General features: G+C 41.4%; 3 protein-coding genes across 6 annotated transcripts in view; 1 reads left to right on the plus strand and 2 right to left on the minus strand.

Moving 5' to 3' along the window:
• Window positions 1–19,371, minus strand: part of LOC309374806 (DGAT1/2-independent enzyme synthesizing storage lipids-like) — a gene marked incomplete at its 5' end in the record, with an annotated part of 204,787 nt that overhangs the window by 77,649 nt on the left and 107,767 nt on the right. The window lies entirely within an intron of this gene.
• LOC309373416 (DGAT1/2-independent enzyme synthesizing storage lipids-like) overlaps window positions 1–19,371 on the plus strand; it is a 112,592-nt gene that overhangs the window by 55,245 nt on the left and 37,976 nt on the right. The window lies entirely within an intron of this gene.
• LOC309373409 (DGAT1/2-independent enzyme synthesizing storage lipids-like) overlaps window positions 5,068–19,371 on the minus strand; it is a 32,478-nt gene continuing 18,174 nt past the window's right edge. The window contains exons 1-7 of one of the 2 annotated variants that reach the window (XM_081917609.1): window positions 11,775–11,930; window positions 9,936–10,306; window positions 8,054–8,218; window positions 6,647–6,837; window positions 6,183–6,243; window positions 5,569–5,708; window positions 5,068–5,265 (exon numbers count right to left, since the gene is read on the minus strand). In XM_081917609.1, coding sequence (XP_081773735.1) covers window positions 5,161–5,265; window positions 5,569–5,708; window positions 6,183–6,243; window positions 6,647–6,837; window positions 8,054–8,218; window positions 9,936–10,215 — 942 coding nt within the window. In that variant the 5' untranslated portion in view covers window positions 10,216–10,306; window positions 11,775–11,930 and the 3' untranslated portion in view covers window positions 5,068–5,160. Of the gene's footprint in view, window positions 5,266–5,568; window positions 5,709–6,182; window positions 6,244–6,646; window positions 6,838–8,053; window positions 8,219–9,935; window positions 10,307–11,774; window positions 11,931–19,371 lie in introns of those variants that run through there. The other variant, XM_081917610.1, reaches the window with a different exon arrangement.

Consider the following 19,371-nt stretch of genomic DNA (forward strand, 5'->3'; position numbering starts at 1 on the left):
TAAGATGGATAAGAGAAATGGTTTTGCAACAGAAAAAACCAAATATGAAACGGAGTTGTTAGATACTAATGATAAGAATATGTCTAAAATGTACAGTTTGTTGTTGGAGTGGCATACAAAGGATGAAGAAGTTAAATCGGTCATGATTGATTGGGCAAGGGATGTGGGACATACCGGTAATATAATGATGGAGGACTGGGAGAGGCTATGGAGGAAAGGGGTTAAGTTCACTGCATGTACGATATTAAAGGAAAATATTATGAAGATGATGTATAGATGGTACTTGACCCCTGTAAAACTAGCAAAGATTTATCACAAAAATGATAACCTTTGTTGGAAACGTAAAGAAAAAGAAGGTACTTTTTTCCATATGTGGTGGACTTGTCCCAAGGTGAAAGACTTCTGGGAGGAGATTTATAATGAACTGAAAAAAATGTTGAAATATACATTTATTAAGAAACCAGAGGCCTTTCTCCTTGGAATAACAGGTTTAGAATTGTCCAAGAAAGATGTTAAATTATTTTTGTATGCCACAACGGCCGCTCAAATATTACTTGCTAAAAATTGGAAAACACAAGAATTACCAACAGTGGAAGATTGGCAGATCAAGATGATGGACTTTTCGGAGATAGCTGACCATTTAGCTCAGTTTTGTCTTCACCCATGGGCAGAGGCTCACCAGGGCTTCAGGAGACACACCCTCAGCCCTGCCCAGAGAATTTTTCAAGTACTGAACTTGGGATGGGATCTTCTCCATGCGCTCCCCATTGAGCTATGATGGCTCCCTCCCTTCTCCTCCCCTCCTCCTCTGCAGGAGGCCTATCTCGGCATATCATTATAATGTATATATGTCAAGGGCTTTGAGATGCATATAAAGTCAGGCTCAGCATTATTAACTGGACTTAGATAAGCCATGATTCATTTTTCGTGTTTTCCTCCTCTAAAAACTAGGTGCGCCTTATGGTCAGGTGCGCCTTATGGAGTGAAAAATATGGTAATAATTTGGCAAAATTGGATGAAAAAAGGTGTTTTGACATTGAATCAATTAATTGATGAAAATTACAAATTTGTGGAACATAAGACTTTGCAAGTAAAGTATGGATTAACCAGTGAAACACAATGGCAATACATCCAATTGAAACATAGGTTGGAAAGGCAGTTTGGCCCTGACGCTATAGCAGCATCAGAAACACCCTTGCTGCTACAAGATTTAATTTCGGCAACAAAAGCAAAGAACTCTACACTTGCACTATATAAAACCCTACTCAACAGAAAGAAATATGATTTAGAATATGATAGACAAAAACAGAGTGAAGAGTTAGGAGTACAGCTAACAAATGATATATGGGAATCAAGTATAAAATCAACAGAAATAGCTTCTATGGATTTAAGACTAAGACTTATTCAGCAGAAAATAATATTCAGAGTCCATTGGACTCCAGCAAAACTTTACCAGAAGAAAATAACAAATGCAGACAACTGCTGGAGATGTGGAAGTAAAAATGTGAACTTAGTACATATGATGATTAACTGCCCGATGAGAACATCATTTTGGTGCGAGGTGAGGATATATATAGCAAGAGTAATAAAAAGAAATTGTTATTTAGGGGATTTGAATTTAATTATAAATTATATACCGGAAATGTGGGAGATTACAAGGGGTCAAAAAAAATGGATGTATCATGCCATATTAGAAGCAAAAAACAACAACTTGTCTTGATGAATTGGAAGAGCCGCAAAAAGATCCAATTGAGCACAAGGATTGACAATATGGACAGACTAGTTACCTATGAACAAATTGCATATCGACGCAAATTAAGAATGGATAAATATGAAGAAATCTGGAAAGAATACTTAAGCGATAAGGCGGACAGTGGTGAGAAGTAGGGGGAGGAGAGGTGGGGAAATATTGTTATTGTTAAAAAGGTGTAGTGATAGATATATCAGTACTCGAATCTGAATTGTTAAATTGTGTTATTAGTGTTGTGATTTTTGTTGCATATGTTTGTTTTGGTTGTTGTTTGTATTGAAAAAATGATTACATAATTTTTTTAAAAAAGAGTAGTTTGGAAGCAATCCCACTTAATGGGATCTTGAAGGGCTTCAGTGTTTATTTTGCACCTTGGTTTCCTTCCTGGAAGCCTGTGTTGAGGTATAATCTTGATAGCCATTGCGGACCGTATTAATCAGTGATCTGTCCAGCAGTCGTCACTCATCATAGCTCTGGTAAGGAACACATCATGGCACTCTTCAGCTTGGACAATTGCATTGTCTAAGAGGTGCCAGTGGTTCAACTGAGGGTGCCTCCATGATTTAAATTTACAGTCGGACCTTGGAAGTTGAACGGAATCTGTTCCGGACGTCCGTTCAACTTCCCAAAATGTTTGAAAACCAAATTGTGGCTTCTGATTGGCTTGAAGAAGCTACTGCTGCCAATCAAAAGCCATGGAAGCCCCGTCAAACGTTTGGGTTCCAAAAGAACGTTCACAAACCTTAACAATCACTTTCTGGTTTGCGTCATTGTTGGAGCCAAAATGTCCGAGTTCCAGGGCATTCGGAATCCAAGGTTCGACTGTGTATATATATATATGTGTCAGGGTTTCAGGGAGAGAAGAGCAGATGGGGGAGGAGACAGAGAGCGAGGGGGAAGAATCCCAGAGAGATGAGGAGGAGGATGACGATGACCAAAGGTCGTCCATGAGTCTGTCCAGTGAGTCAGAGGACTCCCAAAAGGGAGCCCCCCTGGTCAGACCAAAGGGAGGCCAAGGGGGAAGCAGTGAGGAGCAGGGGAGCGAAGGGAGAAGCCCCAGTAGGAGTTGGACACAGGAGCCGGCTTCTCAGCCGGAACGGAGTGAAGGGGGTGGAGTTACCAGTGTGTCAGAGGGAGCAGAGCAAGAAGGAGACAGGGGGAGGAGATCGGAGCAGGACGCTCAGCCGGAGGGGGTGGAGAGTAGCACCGGGAGCAGTGTAGCGGTCGAGAGAAAGGTCAGAAGCAACGTACGCGCGCCAAGTTCAAATGTAGAGGCGCGCGGAAGTGAGGAGAGCCCTGGGGAGGAGCCCGGCCCCAAAGCGAGAAGGAGGGGGGCAGAGGCATCAGAGGATTCAGCCTCGGGCGAGTCCCGGCGAGGGGGAACCCAGGGGGGCAGAAAGACCCTGCGGAAAAGGAAGGAGAGGAAGAGGTGGTCCAGCACAAGCCTCTTAAATTGGTGCCGAGGCGGTACGGATTCAGAGGGGACTTCAGCGGTCTAACGTTACAGACGTAGAGTCACAAAGATGGAATGTAAACGCAACCATGATCTTCAATAAAGACTTTCTGTAAATAAACCGGATTGGAGTTGGGTCTCTTGTGAGCTGGGACCAGACGGGTGGCTCTGACAATATGTATATATATTTGTCAAAAGTGTGTGCTGGTAATAACAAGGTTGTGCACTACACATATAGTCAAAAGAAAGATTCTGTTCTGGTTGCTGTTGCCAATTTCTTCTTTCCCAATAGTCCCAGGCCACAGATTGAAATCTTGCCCAACTCTTGCATTAAAATCACCCAGGAGGATAATATGATCCTCCTTAGCGGTCTCTGATAGGATGATATCCAGCAGATAGTACAATTTATTTTTAATGTCTTCATCAACATCTCGTGTTTGTGCATAAGCACTTAGAATAGTAGCCTGTTGGTTTTTGGTGAGTTTAATTCAAAGAGTGGAAAGTCGTTCATTAATGCTGGTAGGGACTTTTGACAAGAGCTTCACAAGATCGTTTTTGATAGCAAAGCCTACTCCATGTATTCAATGTTCTTGTTCAGCAAGTGAGTGTTTTAGTATCATCATTATGCTGTCCATGTCCTGAGACTCAATGAGCATACAGAAGAGCTTCTGCAGAACGATTTGTATTGGGATTTGAGGACCCGATCCCCACTTGGGTAATGAAGACACGTGGACACAGTATATTAGGTTAATGGGCAAGAAAAGGCCACAACATTATTGTTTACAGTATGTGAGAAGGTATTGGCTTAGGCATTGTACCACAGCAAATTTGAATCCACCCACTCGGAGAGGGGTGAGTCGGATGCAAATACAGGGGGAGCCTGTTGATGCAAATACAACTATAAGCTCTCCCCTGATGTCACTGAGGGTCATGCCATGGCCCCCCGCCACACAGGGCATTGGACTGGATCCATGACCGCCGGATTCCTTTAACGGAATACCCACACCTTGCCCTTCCATACACCAACAACACATTCCAATGCCTAACCGCCACCCGAGCCTAAGAGGCTCGCTGGATTGGTGAGGAGGCTGGGAGAACAGTGCTGTCGGCAGTGCTGGAGCGACCTGCAGCCACCTGAGACCTCACTCTAACTAAAGCAAAACAACAGCCAGGAACCCTCCAGATGCCCCACAAAAATTACTAAGGCGAAATAAGAGTACAAATGCAGGTAAAATCACTGGACCCCTTCCTCCAAACCTCACAACTCCAGAATTGGAAGAGGAGCTTCCGACTTCGTAATTCTTCCACGTGCTTGGCTCAAACAAGACGACGACGAGCAGGAACACTTGACTCGTGGAATATCTGAAGCGCAATGGTGGGGAGAGCTGGTGCGGACGCATTTGAGCGGCTAAACCATGCCCTCGCGGTGCCACCTGATTGGGTTCCCAACTGGGAGGTGTGGTGCGCAAGCAATGATGAGAGTGCAGGGGGCAGAATGCCCTCTGTGTGACGCGGGAATTGTCTCCTGTTCACAATCCCTCCCCTCCGGAATGAGGAGAGGCTTTACAGGGCTCAGATCTTGGAACAGCCTTTTATACACATAAAAGAAGTGTCACTGTTTTGATATAGAAGATTTGTAGACCTTACTCTTTCAGATATAGCATTATTTCAAGGTTCAATTAAATACTCACCTTCCCGTTACACTCTTTGATTCTGGTGCTACCAGTGTATGTCTCCAAAAGGGGAATTCTGGGAGTTTTGCAGGATAGAACAAGAAGGCACTTAGGATCTTCAGCGTGTACACCAAGGGCTGAGCTAATGAGCTAATGACCCTTCACAATAATTAATATACAATCCAGCACAATTCTGTGTATCTTAACTTAGCTTTAATTACATAATAATGAAAGTTTTCTATTACAGATGCATGATCATAAACATTACAACTGCTTTATATGGACTAGTCAGCTTTGTAATGCTCATCAAATCGTTCTGAAAGAGCTCTTAATATATTTCCTGGCCTTTTTTGGTGTTTATCCCGAAGATTTTCAATTGCAGTCTTTGTCTGTTGAAAGAAGAACAAAGGAATATTGTATTATATCAATATATTGCAAAATGGGTATTCACAGATATTCATATGTGTGAGGAAATGCAGGGCTAGTGACAGAAATCAGTCACCTCCTGGTTCCATGCCTGAAAACAGCACAGCAGGGCATGGGTAAAAATAGCAGAGTAGAATGGAGTATATATCTCTGGTCATATAGAATGAGCAAGTCAGTAGGCAGAAACCATTTTATAGAACTGAAAAAGAGAAACCAACAGGGGGGGAAATCCTGCTTTTTTACTTCCAGGTGTAGAGTTAGCTTACTTTTTCAGCCAGCTCTGCAGCTGTTATATTTGGATCATATGGGATGGGTTCTCCAATATATGTCCTCAGTTTCACTGGAAATCCTCCATATACGGGAAGGTAGAGAAGCCGTGTTTTCTCATATAACCATCTTGTCAGCCCTATGTATGAAAGGGAAAAGAGTCTGTAAGAAAGTGATCCCTTATCAAATTTGAAATTAGTTGGCATTCTGAGTTTTTAGCAATTCCAGTCAATCTATCCCACAGAGGAAGCGTTAAATAGTATGAGTCCTTTGGAAAAGAAAAAGCAGGATATTCTGTCAGCTCTTCTCTGCTCTTTAAAAATCAAGGTCATAAGTTATAAAAGAGAGTGCAGAATATGGTTGTTTTCCTGCTCAGTTCCACTCCATGTTGGGGTTCCTACCACTTTTATAGATTATAGCTATCTTTTAAATCTAATAAAAAACTAAGCAAGGGCATGTTCACTCAGTCCTGAGACAGGCAGCACAACTTTTGCAGATCAGTGTACACTGAATAAACTCTACTAGAAAATAGTAAAAAGATATTCTGTTTCTAAAAAAAATGTATATTATTATAAAATGTTTATTGCCTGAAAGCAGATTTCTTGATACTCACTTGACTTTCCAATGTTCCTGTATGCTTCACAAATGTTTTGTGTAAATATAGGGATGATGGGCTAAAAGAATAAAATAAAAAATCAAAATCAAAAGGTAGCTGAGAACTGGAGAATTACTTCACCCCACCCACTCCACCTTTATTTTGGTTAAGGACTAGGAATAATGCTCCCCATCTGGCATTACAATGACAAGCCAGATGTAATTGACTTCAAATTGCACATGCTCTTCCCCAGATTTTCAAGAATTGAAGAGGAAATAAGCTATTTTTCTTTTTAAATGTAATTGATTTTAATAACTTTAAAACAAAAAAGAGCAGTGGTGGGAAATACAGATATCATTTGACCCCCAAACAGGGGATTTGCCATCCTCAACTACTTAGGATGCTAGATCAAGGATATCAATACATTATGTCTTATCTAGGATAATCGTGAAGGCAATGCAAATTGGAAAAATATCACTCACTACTTTTGCCTCCAAAGCTATCCGAGCGAAACCTGTGCGGTTACCCCACATTATGTTGTAGTCAGTACTGAAGTTTCCTTCTCTACCTCCACCAGGGGCAATGCCCAGTGAATGGCCTTTCTTCAAAATTTCCACACATTCAGCTTTATTGAAATCTTTCACCCCGGCCGCATCTAAAGCTGTCTTCCATCCTGACAAAATAAGACCCAAATAGAAGAAGAGTGTGGATACAATGCAAGTGTCATTGTTCCAAAGATATTGCACTATTATGGATCACAAGCATAGCTCTCTGCCAATGCATTTCAACTAGGATTTCATAGAGGGGGACTTTCTGCTAATTCCTCTTTTGCTCAGATGTTCTAACAGTAGGCTTTTTTTGGAAAGCACATTGAGTGGGCTTGAGTGCTGAGGTGGCCACCTTTTTGGAAATGGGTTCCTCAAGTCAAGTTTGTAGTACATTCAAGTTTGCATTATGATAAAAATACAGTCCATAGTGCTTGCTGCACCACCCAAAACTTCAGTCCCTTTATGCTGCAGAGCTTTTGGATATAGCACATACTCACACACAGAGAGATACACACATGGCACAGAGGAGGCTTTGCTGGTGGAAAACAGCAGAGATTCATCCACAGATATATGGGTGGAGAGTATATGCTGCATTAATGAACCAGTGGAATACCCCCAAAGAGCACACTTTGGGCTCCTTCCTTCCTTCCTTCCTTCCTTGACCTTTCTGTGGTGTCATCAGAGGAAGATGATGTGGGGGGAGTGGCAGTGGAGGGCCATGAACACTACAGCAAGGGTGCCACATGTGTTTGAGTGCAGTGTCACATGGGGGCATAAAAGCTGTGTGTGGGAGTGCTTGATTGGCCATTAGGAGGAGGGGAAGAAGAAGAAGAGGAGGAGGAAGAGGAAGAGGAAGAGGAAGAGGAAGAGGAAGAGGAAGAGGAAGAGGAGGAAGAAGAAGAAGAAGAAGAAGAAGAAGAAGAAGAAGAAGAAGAAGAAGAAGAAGAAGAAGCAGCAGCAGCAGCAGCAGCAGCAGCAGCAGCACTCTCATAGCTGTTTTGAGCTGTTTTGAGGTCAGGTCAGGTTTTCCTGCAATCTGTGATCAAGGGCCAAAAGACCCAGGTTGACATTCTGTATTGGAAACATTGCCTGATTGAAATATGATGCCCAAAACATTACTGGGAGAAGAGGTTGATGTTGTAAATGGCCAAAAGGAAGCCTGCCGTTTCCAACTTCCATTTTTGTGAGGACACTTGCTGATATTTCATGTGTTGTTTTTCACCTACTTGCCTGATACACTGTTTTATATTTTATAGCATTGTTTTATATCTTATAGCTTTATTTTATATCATATTTCACATATTTTAAGAAAAAAAGCATGATTTAAATTTAATAACTTACCTGGAAACCGATATATGCTATGATCACATATTGAAAAGCACTCTCTTCCTGTCTCCTTGAAAAGTCTAGCGATAAGGAAGAAATAGTCAATAGTACAAACTGCGTGATAATAGATAATAATCACTGGTCCTTTAGGGAGATGTTCCATGCCAAAAACTTCATAACCTGGAAATAATATAAAATGCAATAAATAAATGTTATTTTGTTGAAAAATAAATGGAATATTGCAATCTTTTATTGGAAGAAAACACTGTGGTTCAGAAAACTGTAATTTACGATCAGTTAAAAAGCTCTCCTATATGTTGCAGCATTCTGGATACTAGGTTGTCATCCACATGGGCCAGAACTTTCTCTGTTGTGCTCACATAAGAAATGATATTTCTTGTCTGCTGGAATCTTCGTTCCTTGCTTAATTTTGGGCGCAGGTGGGGGAAAAAATTGCCTAGTCTTTGAGTGCGCGAAAACTGTGATTTGCTGTTTCAATCTCCTTTAAACTTTCATCAGGGCCATTTTAAGCATATGCCCGGCGCTTCTAGGCTCCCCAGAGTTGTCGATCTTTTTTTAAGGGGGGACCCCAAAGTTGTTGCTTCTTTTAGGAGATAGCTGTTTACCTTTAGAATGGTGGCAGATGCAGTGACTCACAGCGCCAACTAATGGGGGTTCCAGCGCTAAATGCACAGGGGCGCACGAAGGTGGGTGCGGGTTCCATGCTAGGGGGGAACAAAATGTTGGGCGACACACTTTCCGTGCTGTCCACACACCTTGCTACATGGCAGCTAACTGTTTCAGCTGGAATCCATGCGCTCCTATTCATCAGGACTTCTTGCTGCCATTGGTGCTGTTGATATGTGGCGGATCCCGTCGAGATGTTTCCTCTGCTGCCACTTGTATTCCCCATCGTTCTGCACTGGCACGTCTCGTTGGGCGGTGCTGGGAGCGTGCGACGACAGCGGAAAACCAGCAAAGGAACCCACAGCTTGGCACAGGCAACAGGATGCATCATGCCACACCCACAACATTACATGGTGCTCCGGGCATGCCCCTGAAACAGTTAGCTGTTGGAGTCCGGGGAGGAGCCGCCTGCAGAAGACGAACTCCGACGGGCTCTGCTCCGCTCGGCTGTCAGCGGCTCTTCCCTGGACTCCAACGCTCAGCCCTGGACTCTCAGCCTGGCACCCCTGTGAGCCCGGCGCTCGGGTGCCGTGCACCCCTAGCGCCAATGGTTAAGATGCCCCTGACTTTCATATGAGTTATAACACTATATTTTCCTGAGACTTTTTTATTTGAAGAACAGTATTACCCTTCCATACAGTGTTGCACATTCTTTCCCCATCCCTAAGAGCTCTAATCTCAGGCATCTTCAGGCCATTCTCTGAATCACTTTATACAATGTGAGAAAAAAGTTTCCCAGACAGATGCACCCTTGACCATGTCCTAAGTAGCCAGAGGGTTTCATCCTTATGACCCAAGCTTGGTTTTAGTTATGTGTTTCTGATTCATGCTTCAACATCTAAAGCAACATTACACTCTGGGATGCATTGGGAACATAAGATGGATCCTCTTGATCAAGCCAAAGCTCTCTGTATTCCATCATCCTGTTTCTCACAGTGTCCATCCAAACTAGCAGCCATCAGTACATCACCACATCCTTTGCTGACAAATTCCATGCTTTGTGTCCAGAGTTTATGCTTCAGGGTTACCTAGTGATTTACCATGCTCAAGAAAATTGCACCCTCAAAGTCTCACTACACGATGATATACTCATTAAATTTGCTGTGTACCCACCACATGGTAAAAACCAGTAGTGGTAACTATTGTTCCAGGGCCTCAAGTCTGAAATTCTGATGCTCAGTCCTATGAAAGTATAGTATTATTTACTCACCATGCCATATCTTTCCAAATATATCTAAAACTTGAGTTGTAATTTGCTTTGGCTTTTTCCAAAATTTGGTATCAAAATCAGTTTCTTGATGGTTATTCCTCTTCTTGTAGACATATAGCAAAAATGAGATTGCACAGATAAACAAATACGTCATTATAACGATTGAACAAGGCAAAATCAGAAGCATACGCAACCACCAAGAGTAAGTCCTTGAGCTCAGGTATTCTTCCAAGTAAGGAAAACTAATCCAGTTTCCCAGCATTTGAGTAAAGAAGCTCATGGTTTCCTGATATGAAGCGTGTATGCCAAGGAAGGAAACAAATCCAGTTAAACCTTCTTTGGTTTTGATGGTATTTCCCCCCACTGTTTACCTGGAAAACAGAAAATGCAGTATATCAGTTTGAACTGCCATTCCAGAAGCGTTCATGATTACATGAAATCTCCTGCTATGTAATATTTTCCTAGTTTTCCCCACTCTAACTTGCCAAGTAGATACAAGTAGATACAAAATGACAAGTGTATGACTCCATTTATTTCTTGTAAAGCAAGCTGGTTTCAGTCCACTGCTGAAGTATTAAGGAAAGTGAGAAAGGGTCACTTCTCTTTGAGTCAGCAGAAATAGTTCCCCACCTCCTAAAAGTGCAGCTGCATGCATCTTGTGACTGTCTTCTTTGTATTGCTGGGCAAACTAACACATATCCCAGGATAGATAAAGAACTCAAGTTTCAGCATTCACTGTTGTGGGGCATTGGAGACATGGATACTGTTGGAATGATCTGGGGAAGATGTGTCGGATTTGTGAAGAGCTTATCTGATGGAATTAGACACATTGCAAGATGTCTACACAGAGGGAACTCTGGCAGTTGCAGGACTTTTTTGAGCAAGTGGACTTTGCACTTGCTGTGTGCACATTTCCTCAGCAAAAGCTTTATACGTTGAAACGCTTTCAGGGCTCAGAGAGTGAAGACTTCTTGTAGCAGAGACAGTGTGTGTCTTTGTGCCCCCAAAGTAAAAGTGATCTCTGCTACACAGTTGTTTTTTGTACTGAGGCTATCCACTTGACTCAAATTATATGGAGCGAACACAACACCGAACAAGAGGGAGGGTGGGGGAAATAGTGAGCTGATGGGTGGCAGCATTTTGGAATTCACTGCAAAGTGCCTCTTTCTGGGGATGTGAAATGAAATAGCAGCATTGCTGCCAGAGAAGAACAGATGCCGAAGGCCAAACCTGTTATTACTGCCTCTAGAACTTCTTTCCGGTTGGGTTATTGGGGACCATACCACAATACACAACCATTGCATTTTTGTTTACAAATTACTAAGTCATCTGAAAACAGACCCTTACATAGTTGAATTGCATATTTTTATTTTACTCTCTCTTCACTACATCTTTCAACAGAAAAGTATGGGAAAAGAGACAAAATTGATAAGGGTATGCGGGCTTTAAACCACAACTGTTTTGATTCCAATAATAGCTGTGTTACAGGAAGGAATTAAACTTCTGCTTCTCAGTGTTATAATATCTGAAAAACTGTAAGTGCTTAATTTCATTTCCGCAAGTAGCAAACATCCTAGTTGTGTTTTAAGTTGACAATGTGGAAACAGGCTAAGATTTTCATACAACTGGTTTTTACACACGCACATAGACAAGACAGCATTTCTCTCTCTCTCTCTCTGCTGATCCCTGCACAGGAACTGACAAATAACACAACTACTAGCACATTTGCAAAACTAAGCAAGAATCATTTGTTGAGATTGCAGGGGGTTGACTAGACAACCCGTTGGGCCCCTTCCAACTCTACACTTTATGTTTTTATGAACAAAAACTTTTACTTACATTCCTGGTAAGCCTAAATTGCCTTCACTTTGGCCACCTCTCTCTGAGAACAGCAAAAGTCTTGTCTGGTGCTCTACTTTTTCGTAGGCTAATTTCCACCACTATGGAGACATGTCCCTTTATGTGGAGGTTTAAAAAGACTGTGGTGGGTGTGCCATCTGTATGAAGAAACCAAGAGAAAGAGAGAAAAAGAGAGAAGACTTGGGGAGGCTGCTACTGGGATGTCGTGGCCATTTGTAATCATACATAAGTATGGAGTCACACCTACAAGAACACTTATAATCTACAATAACATAATGGGTCACAGAAAACCAGTTCTTGACTAAGGAATAAAAGTAGGAATTGTACTCGCAACACTCTTTCTGCAATTCAGTCATAGACTCATTAAGAAGAAATATCCATGGCTTGTAAAAGCCAAGCAGAACCAGAAAACATAAAAAGCGCATGTATCTTATCTTCACTAGCCACTTCATGAATCACTTGAAGAAGAGTTAAAGCTGATTAAAACTCATTAAAACCACTTTGTTGTTTAGTCGTGTCCGACTCTTTGTGACCCCATGGACCACAGGAAGACAGGCACTCCTGTCTTCTAAAAGCCAGATAAAAACCACAGGCTTTCCAGAGTGAGATGTTGCCTTGCAAGCTGCTGAGTCCCTTCCAGGCACTGTTCTACTTCATCGCCTGACACTCCTGAGAATATGAGGGAGCCCTATTTGCTTCAGTGTTGAGGAAGGGACTTGAGAGTGTTGAAGATGACACTTGAGAGCCAACCTGTCAAGTGCCTACCTTAATTCCCAATTCTATAGCAAGACTTTGACAGTGGTGAGCATGCCAACTTGAAAATTCCTGAGTATTCAGGAATCCACCAGATACCATAAGTCTCTGGGAACAGACCACCTTAATGGATCCCCCAGCCTTATAGAAGGACACTGCATCATCACTTTGAATTTCACTATCGAATTATCCTTCTCAGACAATGGCCTCAGCACAAACTTACGAATGGATTTCTGCCTACCTCACTCCCTTGGAGAGACCTGAACTAGGGTATGTTCTGTCTTATGTGTTCGGCCTTTAATTTACTGAGATGGTCTCACGGTTGCCATGGGCCTAGAGGTTTTATGGTGAAGAGCCATGTGTTGCAGCATTTCTGGTCTGTGAACAGATAATGGAGGAGGATAGAGACTGCTCTATAAAAAGAAGCGATGAAGAAGATAATACAGTAGAAAAGGGGGATCAAGAATGCAAGGCTTGGGTCTCCCCCCCCCCCGCCCCACGAGATGACTCCGGCTGTTAATTATTTAAGATTTATTGTTTCAACAAATCCCTGGTTGCAGCTCCACTAATTTCAGTCTATGTTGAAAAGGCTGTCCATAAGAATAAAATAAAATTATTATATATTTTTTTAGAGATGGTATTTAACACCAGTCAGATTATATCAAATAAACAAGAAATATTGGGTGTTATGTTGGAGGGGATGCCAGGAAACGGAATTATGTTCAAATGGGGTGGGGGTGTAAATATGTGCAATTTTTTGGGCAAAGTATGTTTAAAGAGATCACAGAAATCACTGGGTTAAAGCTGATCAAAAGTTCAGAGGTAGCATTATTATCAATTTACAATGGGGTGGAAGGGGTATGTCACTTATTCTTCTCTTAGTCCCTCCAGATTTTATGCCATGAAGGAGGGGGGGCTACTCTTTACCTCCCTGGTGTGGAATATATATATATATATATATATATATATATATATATATATATATATATATATGCTTTCGTAGATTTTCACGGGTACAGGAATGCAGGTTTTGGTGTCCTCGGGTGTCTTCCCGTGTAAAAGTTGGGGTGTCTAGGCGACGTTTCGACGAGGTCTCACTCGTCATCTTCAGGCTGGTGCTTTCGGCTTCTTGTTACTGGAACAGAGCAGGATCTCAGTGTTTGAGTTCCTATAAATACTGTTGAGGGGGTGTGGTGTATAGCCTCCAATGTTCTGGGCAGAGAGGAAGTTCCCAGGCTAGTGTGCCTTTTCTTCTTTTGTTCCTTAATTACTTGAGGGATATCTTGAGTGATTTCTTGAGTGATATCCTGAGTACCACTTAGGTGGGTCATTAGGTGTGGATTAGTTGCTAAAGTCTTTGTGTCTTGACCTCTTGAACTTTGTGAAGAGTTTTTCTGAGAAGATGGCTGTACTGCACTTAGTTGTGCTCTGGCTTGGCTTCGTGTATAGGGGCGAGCTGTGGTTTTGTGGCCTGTGTCAGCCAGATCTGTGTAGGGATTGCACACCAGACCCAAACCCAGACCCTCTCCACAGATAAATTACAGACACCATCCAGTAGCCAAACCATGGTGGCACCTCCGGATGCTGCACCCCCCTGCAATCCCTACACAGATCTGGCTGACACAGGCCACAAAACCACAGCTCGCCCCTATACACGAAGCCAAGCCAGAGCACAACTAAGTGCAGTACAGCCATCTTCTCAGAAAAACTCTTCACAAAGTTCAAGAGGTCAAGACACAAAGACTTTAGCAACTAATCCACACCTAATGACCCACCTAAGTGGTACTCAGGATATCACTCAAGAAATCACTCAAGATATCCCTCAAGTAATTAAGGAACAAAAGAAGAAAAGGCACACTAGCCTGGGAACTTCCTCTCTGCCCAGAACATTGGAGGCTATACACCACACCCCCTCAACAGTATTTATAGGAACTCAAACACTGAGATCCTGCTCTGTTCCAGTAACAAGAAGCCGAAAGCACCAGCCTGAAGATGACGAGTGAGACCTCGTCGAAACGTCGCCTAGACACCCCAACTTTTACACGGGAAGACACCCGAGGACACCAAAACCTGCATATATATATATATATATATATATGTATGTATGTATATATATGTATTTGTCCAAATATATATAAAATTTTCCAAATTGGTCTGATTTCTTTTTACTTTATAGAGAAATTGCTGCTTTATTGGTGGCACTTGAGGCATTTTGCTGAGAGGTCTTGATTGCACAGTGTCTCTGCGTTCAATATTGGAGCTTCCGTGGCTCCCTTCGGAGCTTTGAAGACTCCTAGGAGCGTTCTCTGACACCACTGGACCCTTCAGAACCAGAATTTTCCTTGTGGGCTTTTTTAGAGAAGGTGCTTTGCCCAAGCTCCCTTCCTGCCTATTTGCAGCAATCGGGTCACTCAGGGTGAGCAATCCCAATCATCCACCATAGCCTGCAGCATTCCACAACAATACATTGCATTTTTAATATAATAATAATAATATAATATTTTTTATTAATTTTTCATTAATAACAATCCAATATAGACCACATTAATACAATACCAAATCATAATTCAATTTAAAAAGCCAATTGTCAGATTTCAAATTAAAAATTTTGGTTGAGTTCCCATGTTCTGATTTTAGGAGATTTTTAGGAGATGTTGATTCCTTTTTGCTGCTCCATTCCAAATTAACCCAAATAATACAGTTCCTATGTTGATCCTTTATTTTATCAGCCACTGATGTGTTGACTTTCATTCTTATTTAACTGTTCCATATCCTTTAATTTGCAAGAGGAGTTTATATCTGGTAACTTTCTGTGTGGAATGTTTTTTAAAAAAAATATTCAACCTTCCTTTCTTGTTGCAATCAATCCTTTCCAGCATTTCCCCCTTGCTCCAGGGACTCAGTTTTACTGCGTAGTGACCTTTCACCACCTTGCTTTTCTCAAAACCGAAAGTGGTCTGGCATCTGGCCATTAATCTGGGCAGACTTCCTGCATTTTCTTTCAATACTTTCCCATCTGATAACATCTGGTAACAATACCATCTGATCTCATCAACACCATAATAAATCAAAGTTATAATCCTCCGTGGGAGGGTATTGCCACAGAACAACCCATATAAAATGGTGCCATATTATTTAAAAAGCATGGTGAATATATAAAGAGAAAACAAAGGCTTCTTTCTACCACATACCAATCCAATTTCGATTAAAATCTTCTCCAGATCGAGACCTTGGCACTCAGTGGCTGATTCATTCAGCAGCAGGTTAACTTGTCTCCTTCTTCCAGAACATGCCTGCTTCTCAAGTCTGAATTTGGATATAGCTTAAAAAACAGAAGAATCTATGTGCATGGTGACCACTTTGGAGAGTTTCCAATGCATGCAGGGCATTCTGTAGGAGCGGGAGGCAGCTACTGGGCAATCTGTGAGTGTGAGCGCTCCCCCCGACCGGGGGGGGGGGTTTGCAATGGAATAACTCTCAAATTATCCTTAATGTTATGGTGAGAACCATTGTTCACCATGGCGGCAAAAAACAGAAGTCCGCAATCTATTCATAACAATACATTTCAAACAAAATCAGGTTACCCTACACCTTTATCCGCTGCCGTAATAGCACAGAACAATCCCTCCAATTCTCAATTTTCTATCAATGCCAAGAAATCTCTCCCTCTCTGCTCACTTTCACAATACGTTTGAGAATTCACCTTCCCAAGTGGGGGAAGTTACTCATGGCTCTTGATCATAAAACCCATAGGACCTGGGGCGGCTCAGGAATCGTGGCTTCTGTGGCAACCATGAGACTGTCTCAGTAAATTAGAGGCCCATTAGGCAGGGTATGGATGCAGGTGGCGCTGTGGGTTAAGCCACAGAGACTAGGACTTGCCGATCAGAAGGTTGGTGGTTCGAATCCCCGCGACGGGGTAAGCTCCCGTTGCTCAGTCCCTGCTCCTGCCAACCTGGCAGTTCGGAAGCCCTTAAAAGTGCAAGTACATAAATAGGTACTTCTCCAGCGGGAAGGTAAACGGCGTTTCCATGTGCTGCTCTGGTTCATTAGAAGCAGGTTAGTCATGCTGGCCACATGACCTGGAAGCTGTACGCCAGCTCGCTCAGCCATTAAACCAAGATGAGCGCCGCAACCCCAGAGTTGACCATGACTGGACCTAATGGTCAGGGGTCCCTTTACCTAGGCAGGGCATACCCTGGTTCAGGTTTCTGCAAAGGAGTGGGAAGGCAGAACAGAAATGCATCGATAGCGGGGTTTGTGCTGAGCCCATTGTCAGATAGATTATTTCCTGAAGACATTTGGAGTGATGATGCAGCGCCCCTTTATAAATCCTCATAAAAAAAAGTTCAGATCAGAAAAATCTTTATTTGCATCAGCCATTAGCTATAGGAATATAATAAAGTAAAATGTACTGAAGATAGAGGTAAAAACTTAACTATACAAAATACATTTTGGAAGTTTAGATCAATAATCAAATAATAGATCTTATTCTAATTGCCCCCTCTAAAAACCTCGCAGATTTTGCTGCCACGTGGTCATCTTGATCCGCTGGAAGAAAGGACACAGTAGCAATGGTTGAGCAACCCAGCATGGACAATAGAAGAGGGGTAATACCCTCACTCCTCAAATCTTTATAAAGAGTGAAACCAGAAGCTCAGGAGCCACTGACTCAATAGTGCCATCTCCACATGGACATCATTGTTTTTCCAGTGGAATTTTCTGAAATTGACCCTCAAGTACAGCTGAAGGCAGTTTATTCAAGCTTGTGAAAGTGAAACCACGTCTGTCTTTTGGAATTGTTAAATTTTCCAAATAGGGTGCCCAAGTGTCAAAATGACTAGGTAGAAAATAATCATACCATGGACAAAATTGCCTTATTGTGGCCAAATTATTCTGTCATTCAATTAGGTGCTGTCTAATTTAATTATTTACTTTACTGAAGCCCAGTGTTAATAACTGTTGTGATGATAAACCAGAAAAGTAAAACTTTTGGTTGACGATTTTAGTCCAAATACTCTGATGACCATCTTGCAACACTAACGGTAGTAGACCAGTGGGGTTTAAATTTATTTTTTTATTTTTTTTATAATAATATTTATTAAAGGTTTAAAGATTACAGAAAAAAGAAGAAAGAAAAAAGGAAGAATTAAATAGAACAAATCAATACCTTACAATACATAGGAAAGAAAAAAAAAACAAAAAACAATACAGTAAAACAAAAAGAAAAAGAAAAACAATTAAAAACACATCCAATATTTCCATATCTTTGTTTTTCATTTACTTGTTTCATCGACCTCCTCACACCTCCCTTTTTTGTATTCTAATTCAATTAGCTATTTCAGCAAATCCTTTCCATCTTACTCAATTTTTGTTCTATAATTTATCTTAACACAATCTAACCTTGAATTTTCCACTTTGACCCATTAACAATCTATTTTTACTTAATTCTTTATAACATTTCTGCTAAAGCCATGTAACTTCATTCCAGCATCCTTCTAACATTAATTAATTTTACAGTATTTCTGTAGATAGACTTTAATTTTTTTCCAATCTTCTTCCACCAACTCTTCTCCCTGGTCTCGGATTCTGCCAGTCATTTCCGCCAGTTCCATGTAGTCCATCAACTTCATCTGCCATTCTTCCCGGGTGGGTAAATCTTGTGTTTTCCAATGCTTTGCGATAAGTATTCTTGCTGCTGTTGTAGCATACATAAAGAAAGTTCTATCCTTCTTTGGCACCAATTGGCCGACCAGTGGGGTTTAAATTTAGGCAAAGCCAATAATTAAATGTCTTACGCCAAACCTGTAATTCAACTGAGGGGAGACTAGCCTCTAAGCGCAATGAAGCATTTGGAACACAGGATGGAACAGAAAAAAATTGCCTTAGGAACTTAGGTTGAACAGCTTCTGTAGATCCAAGGTGAGGCCCTGTCCAAATCTGAGCCCATATAATAACTGTGCCAGGGGTTTAGCTTTAAACAGGTCTGATGGTATACGATTGCCACCTTTTGTATGTAAAAAGCCTGTCAGAATTTTGGCACTTTGAGATGCTTTTTCCTTTGCATATTTCTGATGTGCCCTCCATAACCCTGCTGACTGAAAAACAGGGCAAAGGTATTTAAAGATTTTAACTTGTTCGATCAACAGATTATTCACATACCACCTATGGGTCGTATAATTTCTTGAAAATTTAGTTTTCTTTAGTTTGACTTCTTGCAATTCACAGCCAGGTGTTCTCTTTGGCAGTATCCTGAGAAAGCCCTCATCAACCTTTTTAGGCGCACTTTTGTTTGCGATAGTAGTACCATTTATTTAATTATTAGATTATCTAATTATTTATTTCATTTCTATATCACTTTATATTTTAAGAAAAATCTCAAAAGCAGTTTAAAACACATTAAAACATCAATAAGACAATATGAAGAAAGTCAAATATAGACTATGCAGTCAAAGCAACATAATTAACCAAAAAAACAAAACAAACTAAATTATCCCAAAGATTTCAAAATATAACATTACAAAGGAGGTCAGCTACAGAATACACACTCCACAAAATAAGTTAACAAAAAACAAAACGTAAACATTTTTTTAAAAAAAAACCACTGCTACGTGAGGTCAAATATAAAATGCACATTTAAAACAGCATAACTAACTAACAAAAGAATAAAACATTATCATAAGCATGGCACAGCTCTTTGGCAGACACTCAAAGATGGGGCAAAATAATCCAATAGTTAGGGTTTTTTGTCAGGCAATGTCCCTCTGGTCTCACCAGGCTGGTCTCACCAGCTTTAGTGGAGCTGGTGAGGCTGGGCCCCACC

This window comes from Podarcis melisellensis, assembly GCF_964234715.1.
Source record: "Podarcis melisellensis genome assembly, chromosome: 7".
Taxonomy (NCBI): domain Eukaryota; kingdom Metazoa; phylum Chordata; class Lepidosauria; order Squamata; family Lacertidae; genus Podarcis; species Podarcis melisellensis.